At 39.5% G+C, this 17,767-nt stretch overlaps 1 protein-coding gene across 1 annotated transcript in view; it reads left to right on the forward strand.

Moving 5' to 3' along the window:
- Window positions 1-17,767, forward strand: part of LOC140740481 (dynein axonemal heavy chain 5-like) — a 189,958-nt gene that overhangs the window by 124,901 nt on the left and 47,290 nt on the right. The window contains exons 52-58 of the mRNA XM_073069662.1: window positions 4,143-4,315; window positions 6,520-6,650; window positions 7,163-7,316; window positions 8,520-8,787; window positions 10,168-10,291; window positions 11,884-11,991; window positions 15,471-15,585. Coding sequence (XP_072925763.1) covers window positions 4,143-4,315; window positions 6,520-6,650; window positions 7,163-7,316; window positions 8,520-8,787; window positions 10,168-10,291; window positions 11,884-11,991; window positions 15,471-15,585 — 1,073 coding nt within the window. The remainder of the gene's footprint in view (window positions 1-4,142; window positions 4,316-6,519; window positions 6,651-7,162; window positions 7,317-8,519; window positions 8,788-10,167; window positions 10,292-11,883; window positions 11,992-15,470; window positions 15,586-17,767) is intronic.

A 17,767-nucleotide genomic window follows, 5' to 3' on the forward strand; every position in this document is an offset into this window, starting at 1 on the left:
AGTTGGACAACATGGGTCCTTATCTTAACCAAAGCCAAAACACACTTTCCAGCATGGCACACTGCTTTAACAGAAAAACTGCTAATATAAACTACCCCACAGCATAGCAGTAGAAAAGTTAATCAGGGTATTGCACATAAGAAGTAAAATTAGGCCATTGGCTTATTGAATCTACTCTGTCATTCCATCATGGCTGATATATTTTCCTTCTCAACCATATTCTCCTGCTTCCTCCCTGTAACAGCTTAGTCAATCAAGAACCTATCAACTTTAGCCTTAAATATACCCAGTGACTTGGCCTGCATAGCTGTCCATGGCAATGAATTCCACAGGTTCACTACTCACTGGCTAAAGAAAGTTTTCCTCATCTTTGTTCTAAATGGATGTCCCTCTATTCTGAGGCTGTGCCCCCCTGGTCATAGACACCCCCAATATAGGAAACATCCTCTACACATCCACTCTATCTAAGCCTTTCAACATATGATAGGTTTCAATGAGATTCCCCCCTCATTCTTCTAAATTCCAGTGAATACAGGCCCAGGAGCATCAAATGCATCTCATATGTTAACTCTTTCATTCCTGGGATGATTCTCATCAACCTCCTCTGGACTCTCTCCAATGCCAGCACATCTTTTCTTAGGTAAGGGGCAGTTGCCTTTCATATCACTGACTGAAACTGTAAGTTAACCTTCAGGGAATCCTGCATGAGGACTCCCAATTGCTTTTGCACCACTGAATTTTGGATTTTTTCCACAGTAAGAAAATAATCCACTCTTTTATTCCTTCTACAAAAGGGTGTAACCATGCATTTGCATACAATATATTCCATCTGCCACTTCTTTGCCCGGTCTCCCAATCTGTCTGAGTTCTGCAGACACCCTGCTTCCTCAAAACTTATCTTCCATGCCCCCCCACTTATCTTCTTATTGTCCAAAACCTAGCCACAAAGCCATCAATTCCTTCATCCAAATCATTGATATATAATGCATTATCGACCCCTGTTGGCACACCACTGGTCACTAGCAGCAACCAGAAAAAGCTTCCTGTATTCTCACTCTTTGCCTCGTGTTGTCAGCCAATCTTCTATCCATTGCCAGTATCTTTCCCGTAATAACATTAGCTCTTATCTTGTTAAACAGCCTCATGTACGGCACCTTGTCAAAAGCCTTCTGAAAATCCAAACAAACAACACCCACTGACTCTCATTTTTCTATCCTGCATGCTATTTCCTTCAAGAATTCCAACAGATTTGTCAAGCAAGATTTCCCCTTGCTGACTCTGGCTTATTTTGTCATGTCTCTCCAAGTACCTTGAAACCTCATACTTAAGACTAGACTTCAACATTGTTCCAACCACTGAAGTCAGGATAACTGGCCTATAGTTTCCTCTCTTCTTAAAGAGTGGAGTGATATTTGCAATGTTCCAGTCCTCTGGAACCATTCCAGAATCTAGTGATTCTTGAAAGATCATTACTAATGCCACCACAATCAGCTACCTCTTTCAGAATCCAGGGTTGTAGTCCATCTGGTACAGGTGACTTGTCTACCTTTAAACTTTTCAGCTTCCCCAAGCACCTTTTCCTTGGAAAAAGCAATGACACTCACTTCTGCCCCGACACTCTTGCATTTCTGGCATTCTGCTCATGTCTCTACAGTGAAGACTGACGCAAAATACTTAAGTTTGTCCCCCATTACTACCTCTCCAGCGTCATTTTCCAGTGGTCCGATATCCGCTCCCGCCTCTCTTACTCTTTATATGTCTGAAAATTATTTTTGCATCCTCTTTTGTATTATTATTGGCTAGTCAACCTTCATATTTCATATTTGTCTCTCTATAGCTTTTTCAGTTGCCTTCTGCTGGTTTTTAAAAACTTACAAATCCCATTTCCCACTAATTCTCACAATGTTAAATGCCCTCTCCTTTGCTTTTATGCCGTCTTTGACTTCCCTTGTCAGCCACATTTGCCTCATTCTCCCTTTAGAGTACTACTTCATCTTTGAGATGTATCTTTCCTACATCATTTGAATTGCTCCTAGAAACTGTTCTGCCGCCATCCCTGTTAGTGTATCTTTCCAGTCAACTTTGGCCAACTCCTCTATTATGTAATTCTCTTTACTCCACTGTAGTACTTACGCATTTGGTTTTAGCTTCTCTCTCTCAAACTGCAGGGTGAATTTATCATATTATGATCACTGCTTCCTAATGGGTCCTGTACTTGAAGCTCACAAAATAAATCTGGGTCATTACATAACACCCAATCCAAAATTGCAGTTCCCCCAGTGTGCTTAACCACAAACTGCTCTAAAGAGCCATTTCATAGGCTTTCTACAAATTCCCTCTCTTGGGATCCATCACCAACCTACCTGCATATTGAAATCCCATGATTATCACAACTTTGCTCTTTTTACATGCCTTTTCTATCTCCTGTTGTAATTTGTAGCCCACATCCTGGCTAATGTTTAGAGCTATGTACATAACTCCCGTCGGGGTCTTTTTACCCTTGCAGTTCTTAACTCTACCCACAAGTACTCTGTATCTTCCAATCCTATGTCACCTCTTTCTAAGGATTTGATTTCATTTTTTTTACCAGCAGAGCCACCCCACCCTCTCTGCCTTCCTGCCCATCCTTTCAATACAATTGTATCCATGGATCTTAAGCTCCCAACTAAGATCTTCTTTCAGCCATGACTCAGCGATGCCCACAACATCATACCTGACAAATCTCTAAATGCACTACAAGATCATCTACCTTATTGTGTATTCTGTGTGCATTCAAATATAACACTTTCACTCCTGTATTCATAACCTTTTTAAATTTGGCCCCCTGTTTCACTTTAACTCATCCCACTGTCCTTCCTCACAATCTCAGTATACGCTGCATCTTATTGTATACTAACTGCTCCATTTTCAGCCCTATCACTCTAGTTCCCAACCCCCTGCCAAATTAGTTGAAATCTTCCTAACAGCTCTAGCAAACTTGCCCGCAAGGATATTGGTCCCCCTTGGGTTCAGGTGTATCCCATCCTCCTTCTTCCTTTCTCAGCCACAGTGACAGACTCTGTGCTAGAGATCAGATTGCTGCAGATTCCCCAGCAAGGTCATCCCTCCTCTCAACAGTATCCGAAGGGTTATGTTTTATGTCTTTTTTAATGAGATAAACTTTGTCTTTGCACACCATTGCTACGCAAAACAGCAAATCTCATGTCCTGTAAATCAGGGATAGCGAATCTGATTCAGACTTCCAATATTTATGCCATTCGTGTGACACGTTTACAATTGTAGCTGTTGCTTGACACTAACAAGAGAAAATCTGCAGATGCTGGAAATCCAAGAGTTCCTCCAGCATTTTGTGGGTGTTGCTTGACACTGTTCTTCAGTTTTGATGCATTTTGCAGCAACAGGGGTTCTTTGATTCTTTTTCTGCCCATTTCTTTTCTTTTGTGCACCATGTGGTGAACTACATATACCTGTCTGGACCCCCCCCCCCCCCCGCTGACTGCTCCTGTGGCTCCTCCCACAGACCCCGGTATAAAGGCGATTGGAGGCACAGACTTCCTCAGTCTCCAGTATGTTGTGTGGTGGTCGCTTGCTGCTTGTGCTTTCTTCCAGCCAATAAAAGCCTACCTTAACCCACGTCTCTGAGTTATTGATGGGGCATCACACCATAAATTTTTAAAGAGAAGTGAACAAGGCAGCCACTTACAATAAACAACCATTCAAGCTGATTTACCACTCTGGTGTACATGGCTGGCTTGGCAGGGCAAAGGAATTGAACACTTGCAAACTTGGAATTTATTCTATTGAATATTCAAAAACTGTAACTGTGTTTCTGATATCAACCATCAGTTTTTTAGAAATCCTACTTTATACTTGTGGTCAATGTTTTAAACACAGTGCAGATGTATGTGTATGACCTTGAGTCTCACACCTCACTTGTGTGTGTCTGGAATTCACCTCAGGTTTTTTGCTTATGGTCCGCTGTGTTTCAGTTGAAGTGAGTTATGATTATAGAAGTCTGCTGTTATTATCTATGCTGTTCTGATCATAGAAGCATAAAATCATCACAGCAAAGGAGATCATTTGGCCCATTGAGCCTGGGACAGCTTTGTAGAGCAATCAATCCAGTCTATTTTATTTTTCAGGAGAGGAACCAGAGGACACTGAATATGAGATGCCGAAAGTATATGAGGCTATTGAAAATTTGGAGATCTTGAAAGAGAGACTGAATCTGTTCATGTTCTTATACAATGAGACTGTACGAGGGGGGCACCTGGACTTGGTCTTCTTTGAGGATGCCATAATTCACCTGGTGAAGGTGAGGCAGGATTAATTCATTTTCTCAGCATTGTTCAGTTCCTGCTTTAAAGTTGTGCATTGCGTGATTGTCCTTTATATATGAGTTTGTTTTGATATAATTTGTTGAGAACTGACAGCAATTTTAAAAGCATGAATTAGGTTAGATTGAAATTTGATTTTAAGGTTCAGACTTGGCCCAGTGAGAACACTCTCTTACTTCTGATTTTGAAGAAGGAAGGTTACTCGAGCACGTAAACCAACACGATTATTAAGTGATATGCTGAGGGGAGTGTTGCACTGCTGGCATTGCCTTGTTTTAGATTAGATTAAAATGAAACAGTATCTCCAGTCTTCCGTGGATAAAAGACTGGGCACACTGATGAGGCACAATAGTGCCACAATAGCATAATGCTATTGTGGTACCAGTGATGGCTCCAATTCCTGCTGCTCTCTGTAAGGAGTTTGTACATTCTCCCCATGACCATGTGGATTTCCTCCAGGTGCTCCAGTTTCATCCCACACTCCAAAGATGTACTGCTTCCCGGATTATTTGGTCACATGGGTATAATTGGGTGGCATGGGCCAGAAGGGCCCGTTACTGTGCGGCAGCTCTAAATAAAACAAATAAATTAATTAAATTTTAAAATAACTCATGGTGCAATTCATAGAAAGACATAAGGATTCCCTAAGAATACTAGCTGATGGTTTTCTTCAGCTACTGCACCAAAATAAAAACACTAATCATTTTGATGGGTATTATATGATTTAAGTTTGCTTATTTTTTATTCCTGAGAGATTTGTCAGATTTGACTTGCTGTTCATGGTTGACAGTATCATTAGGGCCTCAGAATGTAAAACCTCAGCAGTTGCTTGTTTCTAACACCCAGGGACAACTCCACCTGAGCTTGCAATGATGTGTGAGGACTTCTCATTTACACTCACTGACTCTTTCAGTGCCAGTATCAGGAGGTGCCACAAAGTCTTTGCCGAATCTATTCTGCAACCTCAGTTTAAAAAAAAACGAAATGAGTTAGCCCAGACCACCACCCTGAACGGAACCCCTTCATGCATGTTTTCTTAATACTTCAGCTTTAGAGTTCACTGCAAGCCTCTGCAGATCAACAATTTTCAGTTCACTCGATCTGCTAGTTTTGTGACCAAACAACTCACACTTGTTCGTCAATCACACTTTATTTACTCGGGCACAAGGAGAACACTTCAGCCCCTGTTGCTGAACTGCTCTGAAGTTACAGCTCAAAATTGGCAATTTTTATACAGGTATTGATCCAACAAAATCTTTGTGCACTTCTGAATCCCATTATTTGTATATTTAAATACCAACAATACATATTTCATGTGTTAATAACTGATAAAATCTACACAATAAAGAATTAGTAAAATAACAGTCCAGTAGTTAGTAAGTGTCAGCAAGCTATCATTAGATGTTAATTTTGGCTTGGTTTGCCTGGTGACTTTTGGTCCCTGCATTGAACAGAAAGGTTGTGCAAAGTCAAGTTAGGTTTTTAAGGGCTGTGTTCAGTCTGGGTGACTGCAGTATGCCTGCACACTGTCTCTATCAGCTTATCATCTTAATTCTTGCTGCAACATTTGCACTAGCCTCTTACTTAATCTAGACCATTTATGGTCTACAAAAAAGGGACTCCTGAGTTTGAAAAGGACTTCTCTGACATGGCTGAAATAAGGCCATGAAATAAGGCTTCCTCTACACTGACTCTGTGACAATCCTGGTGAATCTTCTCTCAACCTTTTCTATTCTAATCCAAGTTGTTCAGTTCTTCTTATCAAAACCATTCATTCCTGGCATTATCTTTGTGAATCTTGTCTGTCCATCTCCTGATGTTTCCGTGCTAAAGAGAGATTTATTGTTACTGAAGATTTAGTGACAGAGGTTGGTGTTAATGAAGATCTTTAAAAGAGGAAGGAGTAATGGAAAGAAAAATGTTTAGGAAGGGTGTTGTAACCACAAGTATGGCTAATAGTGTTGGAATGAAGGGTGCTCTGAATGGAAAGCGCTCAGTTATTTTACAAAATCAAAGGCATTGTTGTGAAAAACGATTAACTTTTGTGGAGTGAAATGTTGCTGTTCGTGCAAGTAATCATATTTGAATATTTTGTACTTAGTATTCATCCCTTACGCAAGTATTTCTACCTATTCTTTCTTTGTGAAAGGTCTGTAATTTTAATCTTGTCCTTCACTTGCAGATATCCCGCATCATCAGAACACCTCGGGGTAATGCTCTGCTTGTTGGTGTGGGTGGCTCAGGTAAACAGAGCATTACGAGACTCACATCATTTATTGCTGGGTACCAGACATTCCACATCACTCTCACCAGGTAAATCTTTAATGACTAAAGCTATAAGGAGATATGTAATAGTTAATAAGCCTAGAGAACTAGCTTTTGCACTGGAAAAGTGCTTAAAAGCTATTTTTCATTGTCTTGAATGGCTTTGGAATCACTTTGCTAGCTTTGAAGTACAATTCCTATTATTGGTAGATGTAGAGCAAATTTTCCTTTTGAATTTTAGTTTATAGTCTTCTATCTCTGATGTTAATCTGCATGCAAGAATACAATAAAGCAGTGCTCCATAATCTGCTACCTTCACATGTTGGAAATAATTTTGGATGTCCACTTCTGTATCTTGGAAGCAACGTATTAATAACAATTTGTATATGGAAATTATATTATACAGACTGCCAATAAGTCAAATGGAACAATAACATTACATTTATGGAAGAATGGAAATGAGCATTATTAGTAGAATTTTAAGTATGTTTAAAGAAAGCATTGATATGTAGGAGAATAGTTACTACAGCTGTGTATGTATAACTTGTGTATATATTCAGATCATACAGTACCTCAGACCTTCTGGAAGATCTGAAGACTCTGTACAAAATGGCTGGACAAGAAGGAAATGGAGTAACCTTTATTTTTACCGACAATGAAATCAAGGATGAGGCTTTTCTGGAATATTTGAACAATGTTCTCTCCTCTGGAGAGGTATGGTACATTCCTTGACACGTCTCAAGACGTGTGGCTTATCATTTTCTGCCCTCAGATATTTTGGAATTTTACTTCTGTCCTTGTTTGTGAATTCTTGAATAAAGGTTTTACCAATGGCATTTCACTTTGTGTGAAGAATTTGCAGGCATTGTGACTACTTGGCTATGTTATACACACTGTACTTCCAATTACCTTGAGGAAATCATATTAATGGTTGGGTCAGCATCGTCATGAATCCACTTTGTTAAACAGAGTAGGATCTGTTTAACAATGTTGATTCAGTCTACCTTCAAAGAGTGATGAATTCAGATGGTAACATTCAGGCCCTAAACGCATGAGTAAGAGCTCTCTGCATCAATGTTTTTATTTTCCTATAACATTTTGTGCCATTGAGAACATGCAGGAGGGGACAATAACTCTGCATCTATGAAACTTAACTTTCCTAACAAAGCAAAATCCTGATTTTAGTGTGGTAACATAGCAAATATTCTTTATTTTGGTTTTATGCCTTGACAACATATACTCACTGGCCGCTTTATTAGGTACACCTATACACCAGCTTGTTAATGCAATTATCTTATCAGCTAATTATGTGGCATCAACTCAATGCATAAACAAATGCAGTTATGATCAAGAGGTTCAGTTGCTGTTCAAACCAAATGTCAGAATGGGGAAGAAATATGATCTAAGTGACTTCGACAATGAAATGATTGTTGGTGCCAGACGGGGTGGTTTGAGTATCTCAGAAACTGCTAATCTCATGGGATGTTCATGCACAGAGAATGATGTGTAAAACAAATCATACAGTGAGTGGTAGGTCTGTGGGCAAAAATGCCTTGTTAATGAGAGAGGTCAGAGAATATACTGGTTCAAACTGACAGGAAGGCAACAGTATCTCAAATAACCATGTGTTTCAACAGTGTTGTGCAGAAGAGCACAACATATTGAAGTTTGAAGTGGATGGGATAATGCAACAGAAGACCACACCAAGTTCCACTCCTGCACCTAACAGAGTAGCCACTGAGTGTACTATAATTGGTGCTAAACACAAAGGGTGAATCCTTACAGTATTTCCAGACAATTGAATGCAAGCAGTGGAAAATTTATGTTCTGAGGGGAAGCATAATATTACTGTAGGATTTTATCAAGTGAATTTCAGGTAGATTTAATGTAATTTTTAAGTTGCAATTACTTTTGTAGGTTTCCAACCTGTTTAATCGAGATGAAATAGATGAAATTTGCAATGATCTTACACTTGCAATGAAGCAGCAGTTTCCAAGGCGATCTCCAACCAATGAAAACCTGTTTGATTATTTCATGAGTCGAGTACGGCAGAACTTGCATGTGGTGCTTTGCTTTTCACCAGTTGGAGAAAAATTCCGAAACCGAGCGTTAAAATTCCCAGCACTAATTTCTGGGTGTACCATGGATTGGTTTAGTCGCTGGCCAAAGGATGCTCTAATTGCAGGTGGGAATCTTTGTGGAGTGTGCATGGCATTATGTAACTTCAATCAAAATTCACAATTCTTACTGTAATTTATAATTTTTATTATTATGTATTGCAAAACAACAAATTCCACGACATATGCCAGTGATGTTAAACCTGATTCTGATTCTGTACAGGCCCTTCTGGCCTACCCAGCCACGCTGCCCGCTAACCTACCAATTTCACCCTAGCCTGATCACAGGACAATTTGCAATGGCCAATTAGCCTACTAGCTGGTATGAGTTTGGACTGTGGGAGCAAACCGGAGCACCCAAAGGAAGCTCACACAATCATAGGAAGACCATGCAAACTTTATTAGAGGGTACTGGAAATGAACTCCAAACTCTGACCTCCCGAGCGGCAAAACTGTCATGTTAACTGCTATACTATCATGGCACTCTAATTGGTTCCTGTACCCCACTGAATCATGAGAGCCGCTGCTACTTCCAGCCTTCAGACATTTAATCATCCATTGTGTTCATTTAACAGTTAAATGTCATTTATTTAAGGGATCAAATACTAAAATGCTGTGCTGACTCATTTTTTATCTTGGACTGGAAACAAATAATCTACTAAAGACCCTTTAATATCCTGGCAGTAATACAATAGTAAGCTTATTAGAGTAACATCAATATACATTTCCTGTATATTTTTATCTACACAAGGACAAGAAATATTCATTTAAAAAATGAATGTAAAAAAAAACCTAATTGCTAACATTTTAAATGGCAGTACTACAACAAGGAGACATCAGATGGATCAGTAAAACAGGATTTGTAAAATAGACTGTGCAGACACTAGTTGGACCTACTTTAAGTGAACACCGAACAATTCAATTTTGCACAAAATTTGTCCACGTTTATTTTGGAGTAGAAAAGAAAAAAGATAATTTCAAATTGCATACTTGGCCCATAAATTATTCAGTAAACTGTTGAAATATAAACTTCCAATTTTCAACTGCATCATGGTCCTACAATATCTGTGATTATTGCCCTCGTCATTCATGACAAATGCCATTTTGGTAATCTTCTTGAAAATCTAATGAATGAAGACGTGGGTAATGACAAATAAGCTCTTCTCAAGCTTCCAGCCGGGTACAGGCATGGGTAATGACATTTGCAAAGTAATATAAAACCAAATTACAGCAGAGAGTCATTTTGCTGTGTGAAATGAAACTTCCGGTATTAAAGTATTTTAAATCACTATGTATGTCGCTTCGTTCACTGCTCTCCTACATCTCAATGGGATGGATTGCTGCAGAAGGGAAAGCTTCAGAAAAGTCCATTGCAACTACAAAAATAACAACTATTTAACAGCAAGCTATTGTTAAGATTTTAAAAAATATTTCTTATTTCCCTGTAGTATCTCAACACTTCTTGTCGTCATTTGAGATTGATTGCAGCTTAGACGTGAAGCAGCAAGTGGTAGGGTGCATGGGTACCTTCCATGACGGTGTTGCAGAGAAATGTGTGTTGTACTTTGAAAGGTGAGTCAGCTAAATAAAATTAATAAATAGTAAATTCAGAGAAAATCACAAACAGGAAATCTGAAATCCTCTCACATCCTCTCGTATGTACTAAGCTGGTCTGTGTTAGTTGTGAGGAGCTAACAGGGATGCTTCATGAGTCATCCACTTTATAGAAAAGTGTAGTATACTTTTTAAATGTAGAAAGGCAATATTTTTCAGAAGGATTTAGTGACGTTGTACACAAATCACTTAGTTATCATTCATGCACAAAGTTATGCAGTGAAACATGATATTTTCCTATATTGCAGCATAGTTAAGTGGAAGTTTAAAGACAGTTTGCCATAACTAATGACACTATAATGTTAGACCAGACCAGATCAACACACTGTAGGAATAAAAAAAAAGGTCACCCAATTTAAAGATCTAAAATTCTTACAAGGCAACAGTGTAAATGCAGTGATAATGTTTCCTCTTAGTGGCCATTTAGAACCATGGGTTACAGTCTCAAGGTAGGGGATTGACCTATCAGTGCTGAGATGAGAAGATTTTCTTTGACCTGGAGGGTTTTGAATCTTTTGAATTCTCCACCCAGGAGGTTCGATAATTGAGTAATGTCAAGACAGATGTTGGCAGTATGTTTTTAGAAATTCAGTCATATAGGAAACTGAAGCCAAAGGGAAAAAATATCACCCATGGTCTTATTGAATATTGGAGCAGGCATAAAGAGCTGAATGGTTCCTTGTGTTTCTATAACTTGTTATAGAATATTAGAATTATATCAGTGTTTGCTGAAGTGTAGATTGCACTTAATGATATAGGAACATCTAAATCAACATGCATCTTGCTTGATGATTCACGTAAAGGTGATAACTTATACTCAGTTAATACAGGAAATAATATAATTTCAGAATTCCAAGAATCCTGGGCCAAGTTCCAGAGCAGTGATTTACTGAGTTCTGTGATTTACTGTGTACGTATTTACTGAACTATGTAGTCCCTAAGATTCAGAAAAACTGTATAGGTATCCATAGGAATGTTGACTTTTTAACTTGAAGCTTGCACAAGTGTCTCTTTAGCCACATGCTGAAGCATATATGCTCAGCAGATATCCTTTATCTAGAATACATCAAAAGAATCTGCTTTCCTTCAGCTCTATTTTTTATTTGACAAGCCCTTCCGGGTCCGATCATTCTGTTGTAGATGCTGCTGGACAATTTCAATTCTAGCCCTTCATTATGGCTTTGCTATTTATTTCAAGTTGAATTGCACTTAAGAAGCATTGACCCATAAGTCGCCTGCATTCTGGCCAGTTGTGTTGTGGAGAGAAGAATGAATTTCATTTTGGTATATATGGCCTGCAATTCTCTGTTAACAATAAGTTGGCTTCTATAGCACACTAATTCTCACAACAGAATTGATATCTACTTGAATGTATTTGTTCTATCTTTCATTAGATATGGGTGCTAATGTTGAAGGTATGTTGGAATTATTATAGACATTTTCAGCACTAACTGAGACAAAGTGATGTTAAATGGTATTCCAGCAAATTTTGTCAGAAATCCACAATTGTTATTTTAGTTCAATCACTAACATTGATTTGCCATTCACAGGTATCGGCGTTCAACCCATGTTACACCCAAGTCTTATCTGTCCTTCATTCAGAGCTACAATACCGTGTACCAAGAAAAACGGATGGAGCTGCAGTCCATGGCCGACAGGTGGTGTAAACTGACTGGACCTGCAGAAAGTGTTCTCTGTCCCTTTTCAAAATCATGTTATGTGTTTATTGTAAAAGATAGAAATCAATAAAGCAGCCTTATGTTCAAGAGCACTTTACAAACACTGAAGTACTTTCGAAATGTATTATTGCTGTAATATAGGGATAGCCATAGCCAGTTTACACCAAGGTAGTATTGAAATTATAAGACAATCTATGTTCAATCAAGGACAATCAATCAGGTTTAGTATCTCCGGCATATCTCATGAAATTTGTTGGTTTGTGGCAGCAGTATATTGCAAAATATAATAATAAAATCTATAAATTACGATGAGTATATATAAAGAATAAATTAAACCAGGGTGCAAAAAGAGGGGAAAACAAAAAAATACTGAGGTAGTGTTAATGGGTTCATTGCATTCAGAAATCTGATGGCAGAGGGGAAGAAGCTGTTTCTGAAACATTGAGTGTGTGTCTTCATGCTCCTGTACCACCTCCTTGATGGCAGCAATGAGAAGAGGGCACGTCCTAGGTGACAGGGTTCCTGAATAATAGATGCCACCTTTTTCAGGGATTGCTTTTTCGAAGATGTCCTTGATGCTATGGAGGCTAGTGCCCATGATGGAGCTGGCTGAGTTTACAACTTTCTACAGTTTTTTCTGATCCTGTGGGGAGGCCTCTCCATACCAGACTGTGATTCAACCAGTTAGAATGCTCTGCATGGTGTATCTGTAGAAATTTGCTAGTCTTTGGTGACATACCAAGTCTCCTCAAACTCCTAATGAAATATTGCCGCTGTCCTGCCTTCTTTGTAATAGTCTCAATATGATAGGTCTTCAGAGATGTAGACACCTATGAACTTGAAGCTGTTCAACCTGTCCACTGCTGATCCATTGATGAAGACTGGCGTGTGTTCCCTCAAATTTGTCTTCTTGAATCCACAATCAAATCCTTGGTCTTATTGGCATTGAGTAAACTTTATTTGTCATTTACGTTTACATGTACTAGAAGTTTGCTGTGGTGTGTTGGTGTGACATGCATAAAAATTTAAGTTATAAAGAATTATTTAAAAATAATGTTGTAAGTATGGATATGGAATAAATGTACATAAATACCAGCATATGTTTATAATGTAAACAGCATTATTAAAAAGTTGTTTAAAGTGTTTACAGTGCAGTGTAGTGATTGACGTAATGGTTAGGATGGATGGGCTGGAGGTTTAACTCGAATCAGGGAAGAAACTTTTAAGATGGCGTGAAGTTATTTGTTTTAATTGTCCTACAGCACTTTCCAGAGGGGTGCTTTTGGGAAAGGCGATTTGCTGGGTAGGTAGCGTCCGTGATGATTTTCCAGCCCATTTCTTTATCCTGGACACATACAAGTTCTGATGTGATTATAGATGGCAGAAAATTGCCTTTTCTGCTGTCTTGACAAATTGCTGCAGTTTTTATGTATTATGTGAGGAAGCTGCACCAAAAAAAAATGGCTGATGTGAAGATGTAATCTATGATGGCAGTGTCGAATTACACCAGTATGTTTTGGGGAAGATGGAATTTTACCTACTGCCTCAGGAATCTCCAAGATGGCACCAGAAAGTTGCGACTCTTTGTATGCAGCTCTGAAGGGCATCATCAAATATTCCCTTTTAGGATTACTGCAGCTGAAATCCTCAGTCATAACTATTGGCACTTAAGTAAGCAACATAATTTTAAGATGTTTTTAATAATCTATCAATCCTCAAAATTGGCAGATCCCAGATTGTAGACTCAGGTCGCACGTGCAGTTCCCCTTTAAGAAAAAGGAGTCAGTGAAAGTGTGCTGGTCTGAAATGTAGTGCTCTTAGACCCCCACTTCCGATTATCCTGCTGGTGAATGCACAGTCTCTAGAAAATAAAATTGAAGGCCTGAGAGTCAGTTTGCTGTACTAGTGGGACATCAGGGACTGCTGTGTACTTTGCTTCATGGAAACATGGCTCACCCCCACCATTTTGAATGCAGTGCTGCAACTCAAAGGCTCCACCATCCACCACAAAGATGGGACAGCTGAGTCCCTTAAAGGTGGAGAAGGCAAAGTATGCTTCATGATAACTCATTGAGGTGCACAGATGTGGAGGTTCTGTATCAGTTCTGCTCAGCCAGCCTGGAACATCTAGCAGTCAAGTGTCATTCTTTTTATCTGCTGAGGAAATTTCCTGCCGTCATCCTGGTACGTTCCACCCCTGGCCAATTTCAAGCAGGCACAGGAGGAGCTGAGCACTGTGATCAGCTGTCATGAAACTGTGCACCCTGAAACCTTCACGATCAGTGCGGGAGAGTTCAACCAGGCCAGCTTGAAGAAGTCCCTGACCATCTACCACCATCAGAGCACCTGTGGAACCAGAGGAGCGAACGTACTTCACCACACCGCTATCTAAATACTTACAGCGCCATCCCATGCCTGGACTTTGGAAAGTTTGATCACGTGACTGTACTTCTACTGGTGTAAAGGCAGAGACTGACTGCAGCACCAGTGGTGAGGACCACAAAGGCATGGCCAAGGAAGGCAGAGGAGTGCTTACAGGACTGCTTTGAATCAGTGGACTGGACAATGTTCAGGCATTCATCTTTGAATGAACATGCCACAGTTGTTACCAATTTCATAAAGTCCTGTGGATGAATGTGTGCTTTCGAGAACATACCAGACATATCAAACCAAAAGCCAAGCATGAACCAAGAGATTTGTAGTCTGCTGAGGGCTAGAACTGTGGCGTTCAAGACCAGTGATTCAGGTTTTGAGGTCCAAGTTTGACCTACAGAAGTATATTTTAAGAGTGAGAAAACAATTCTGATTGAAGTTAGAGATGGAATTGGATGCACATCAGCTCTAGCAGAGTTTGCAGGCCATTACTTCCTACAAGGCAAAACCTAACAGCATGAATGACTGATGTTTCATTCCCAGATAAGCTCAAAGCCTTTTATGCATGCTTTGATTTCTGAATGGACAATGAACCTATGTACACTACCTCACTTTTTTTCTCTTTTTGCACTGTATATAGATACAGATATAGAAATATATATAAAATTGTAATTTATGGTTTTTTCAATTATGTATTGCATTGTATTGCTGCCGCAAAACAACAAATTTCACAACATATGCCAGTGATAGTAAACCTGATTCTGATTCTGAAGATGTATATCCTTTGCCAAGCCTTTCTGATATTCCATAATAAGGTTGATTTAGGAGTAAATTCTGACCAAGACAATGGGAAGAACTCTATTGAACTTGTTTTAAAAGATGCCATGTGTTCTTATCAATGTCGGTGAAAATGTTGATGGCCCCTCAGAGTAACGTTGCATACAAATGATTCCAACTTCAGCAATGTAGCATTCCCTAAATTCTCCACTAGACTAGCAGCCAGCCATCGACCTCCTTTAATTGGACTGTTTTCATTTTGTTGATTAAAGGCACAAATACTGTAGCTTTTCCTCTTTCCTCCAAAGAATGAAGACCGGTTTACAGAAGTTGAAGGAAGCCTCAGAGTCTGTTGTGGCCCTTAGCAAAGAACTTGAAATAAAAGAGAAAGAACTTAAAATAGCCAATGCCAAGGCTGACATGGTAATGAGCTGCGTAACTAATTAATGCATCAACTTCATTTCTTTTGTGTTTCTTCATGTTATTCTCATGAATAGAACTGAATTTTTTGATGATTGTTAGGAAGCTTTTTATCATTTCTGAATTTACTTTGAGAATGATTTTCCTTGCCAGCAAAATACTCCACCATTGCTTTAGTTTCAGTACCTGTGTGCAAGTCTGGTAATCCTTTGGTTAAATTGCATTGCAAGACAGAACTAATTATTGGATGTAATCACATGGCTAATGCTTGCTGTGGTCTCTGCCCATTGATTCTGCAGTGTTTAATAACACTGTCTGGGATGAAGGATTATCATAGTTGTCATAGGAAATGGGACTTTCTCTTATTATTTCCCAAAAGCTTCCTTTCTGGAAGATTTAAGTTTCTAAGTTCAGAATGATCACTTTCAAAAATTCCATCACTAAATCATTAGGATAAATTTCAGATGTATGTTATGTTTGATCTCCTGTGCTTTCAAAATGAATATTAGAATATGCATCTGAAAATTGATTGGAACATCCTATGGAAATGTAACTCTGGCCTTGAATAACAATGTGCCCCCTGACTTTTTAAATTGCTTGAACACACTCTTATATTACACCTTCTGTAAGTACGTTTCAACCCAAATCCCAGTTGCCCAGATTTTGATGCGCACTCCATTCATGCATCACCCCTATGGCCACTGATCTCCAGTATAGCAGTGTCTCATTTGTAGAATTTCTAAATCTGCAGGGTCGTTTCCAAGTTTGTCAGATAACCTCATCTGGCTGTCTTTCATTTCTAGTGCTGTTGTCACTAGCTTGCCTCATTCTGCTAAAGCCAAGTTTAGCTTCAACCATTTCAGCTCCAAGCTCCAGAATTTCCTCTTTATCCAATCTCTTTCCAGCTTAAAAACCCACATCAAGTTCAATATTTTTGAACGTTTCCTCCTTTGCCTTGATGTCAATTTTAACTTACTGGGCTCTTGTGGTGCCATGGGCTATTTCAGTGTGTTAATTACTCTTTGCCTCGTGGACGTGATGGGGAACATGGCCTCCTCTTCTAGTGTAATTTTTTAATGAGTACTAGTTACAGGCAGTCTCCAGGTTAAAACAGAGTTCAGTTCCTGAGAACTGTTCATAAACCCTACCTGTTTTTAAGTTGTAAGTGAACAAAAGCAGCATATGAGAGAGAGTCACAGAAGCAACTGTGAAGGGAGATCAAGGAGGTGTGGGAATTGTGGCTGCTAATGAGTGAATCTGCTCAGTGCTCCCAAGTTTGCTTGGCTTGACTCAGCCCCTGATTGTCATGGCTCAGGAGGGGTGGGGAAAGTAAAGGCATGTGGAAATGGCAGAATGTGTCCACAGCTCTGCAACTGTCAGCAAACCAACCCTGTCTGTCTCCCAAACCCTTGTTTGTATGTACAGGGTGTCCATTAGTCTGGCATTCATAACCTGGAGAGGATCTGTATTATTACAAACATTAAGGCTAGGTAGAAGTCAAGCTAGCTTGAAGGGAAGAGAAAATAAGGATTTAAAATGGAAGGAATAATGGGCTGGATTATCTCAGACCTAGACAGCTGCCTTGACTTGCTGTGCTAATTTCTCACCTGTCCACTCCTCAAGGGATATTCTGTGAGGTGAAGTAGGCATCAAGTGATAATTGAGCCTTAGGAGAGGTACTGGTGCTCCCACCCACATAACACCTGAGAGTCACTATTATAAAGGCACAGCAGTGCCTCTACTTTCTTAGAAGTTTGAGCAGATTTGGCATGTCATCTAAAACTTTCATGAACTTCCATATAAACTGTATGTGCTGTGGAGAGTATATTTGACTGGTTGCATTATGGCATGGTATGGGAACACCAATGCTCTGAAATGGAAAACAAACTACAAAAAGTAGTGGATTCTGCCCACTCCATCATAGATAAAGCCCTCCCCACCATCAAGCACATTTACAAGGAGCGCTGCCACAAGAAAGCAGCATCCATCATCAAGGACCTCCACCATCCATGCCGTGCTCTCTTCTCACTGTTGCCATCAGGAAGGAGGTACAGGAGCCTTGAGTCCCGCACCACCAGGTTCAGGAACAGTAATTTCTCCTCAACCATCAGGGATAACTTCACTCAACTTCACTCACCCTAACACTGAACTGATTCCACAACCTATGGACTCACTTTCAAAGACT

Source organism: Hemitrygon akajei, chromosome 17 (genome assembly GCF_048418815.1).
Source record: "Hemitrygon akajei chromosome 17, sHemAka1.3, whole genome shotgun sequence".
Lineage (NCBI taxonomy): Eukaryota > Metazoa > Chordata > Chondrichthyes > Myliobatiformes > Dasyatidae > Hemitrygon > Hemitrygon akajei.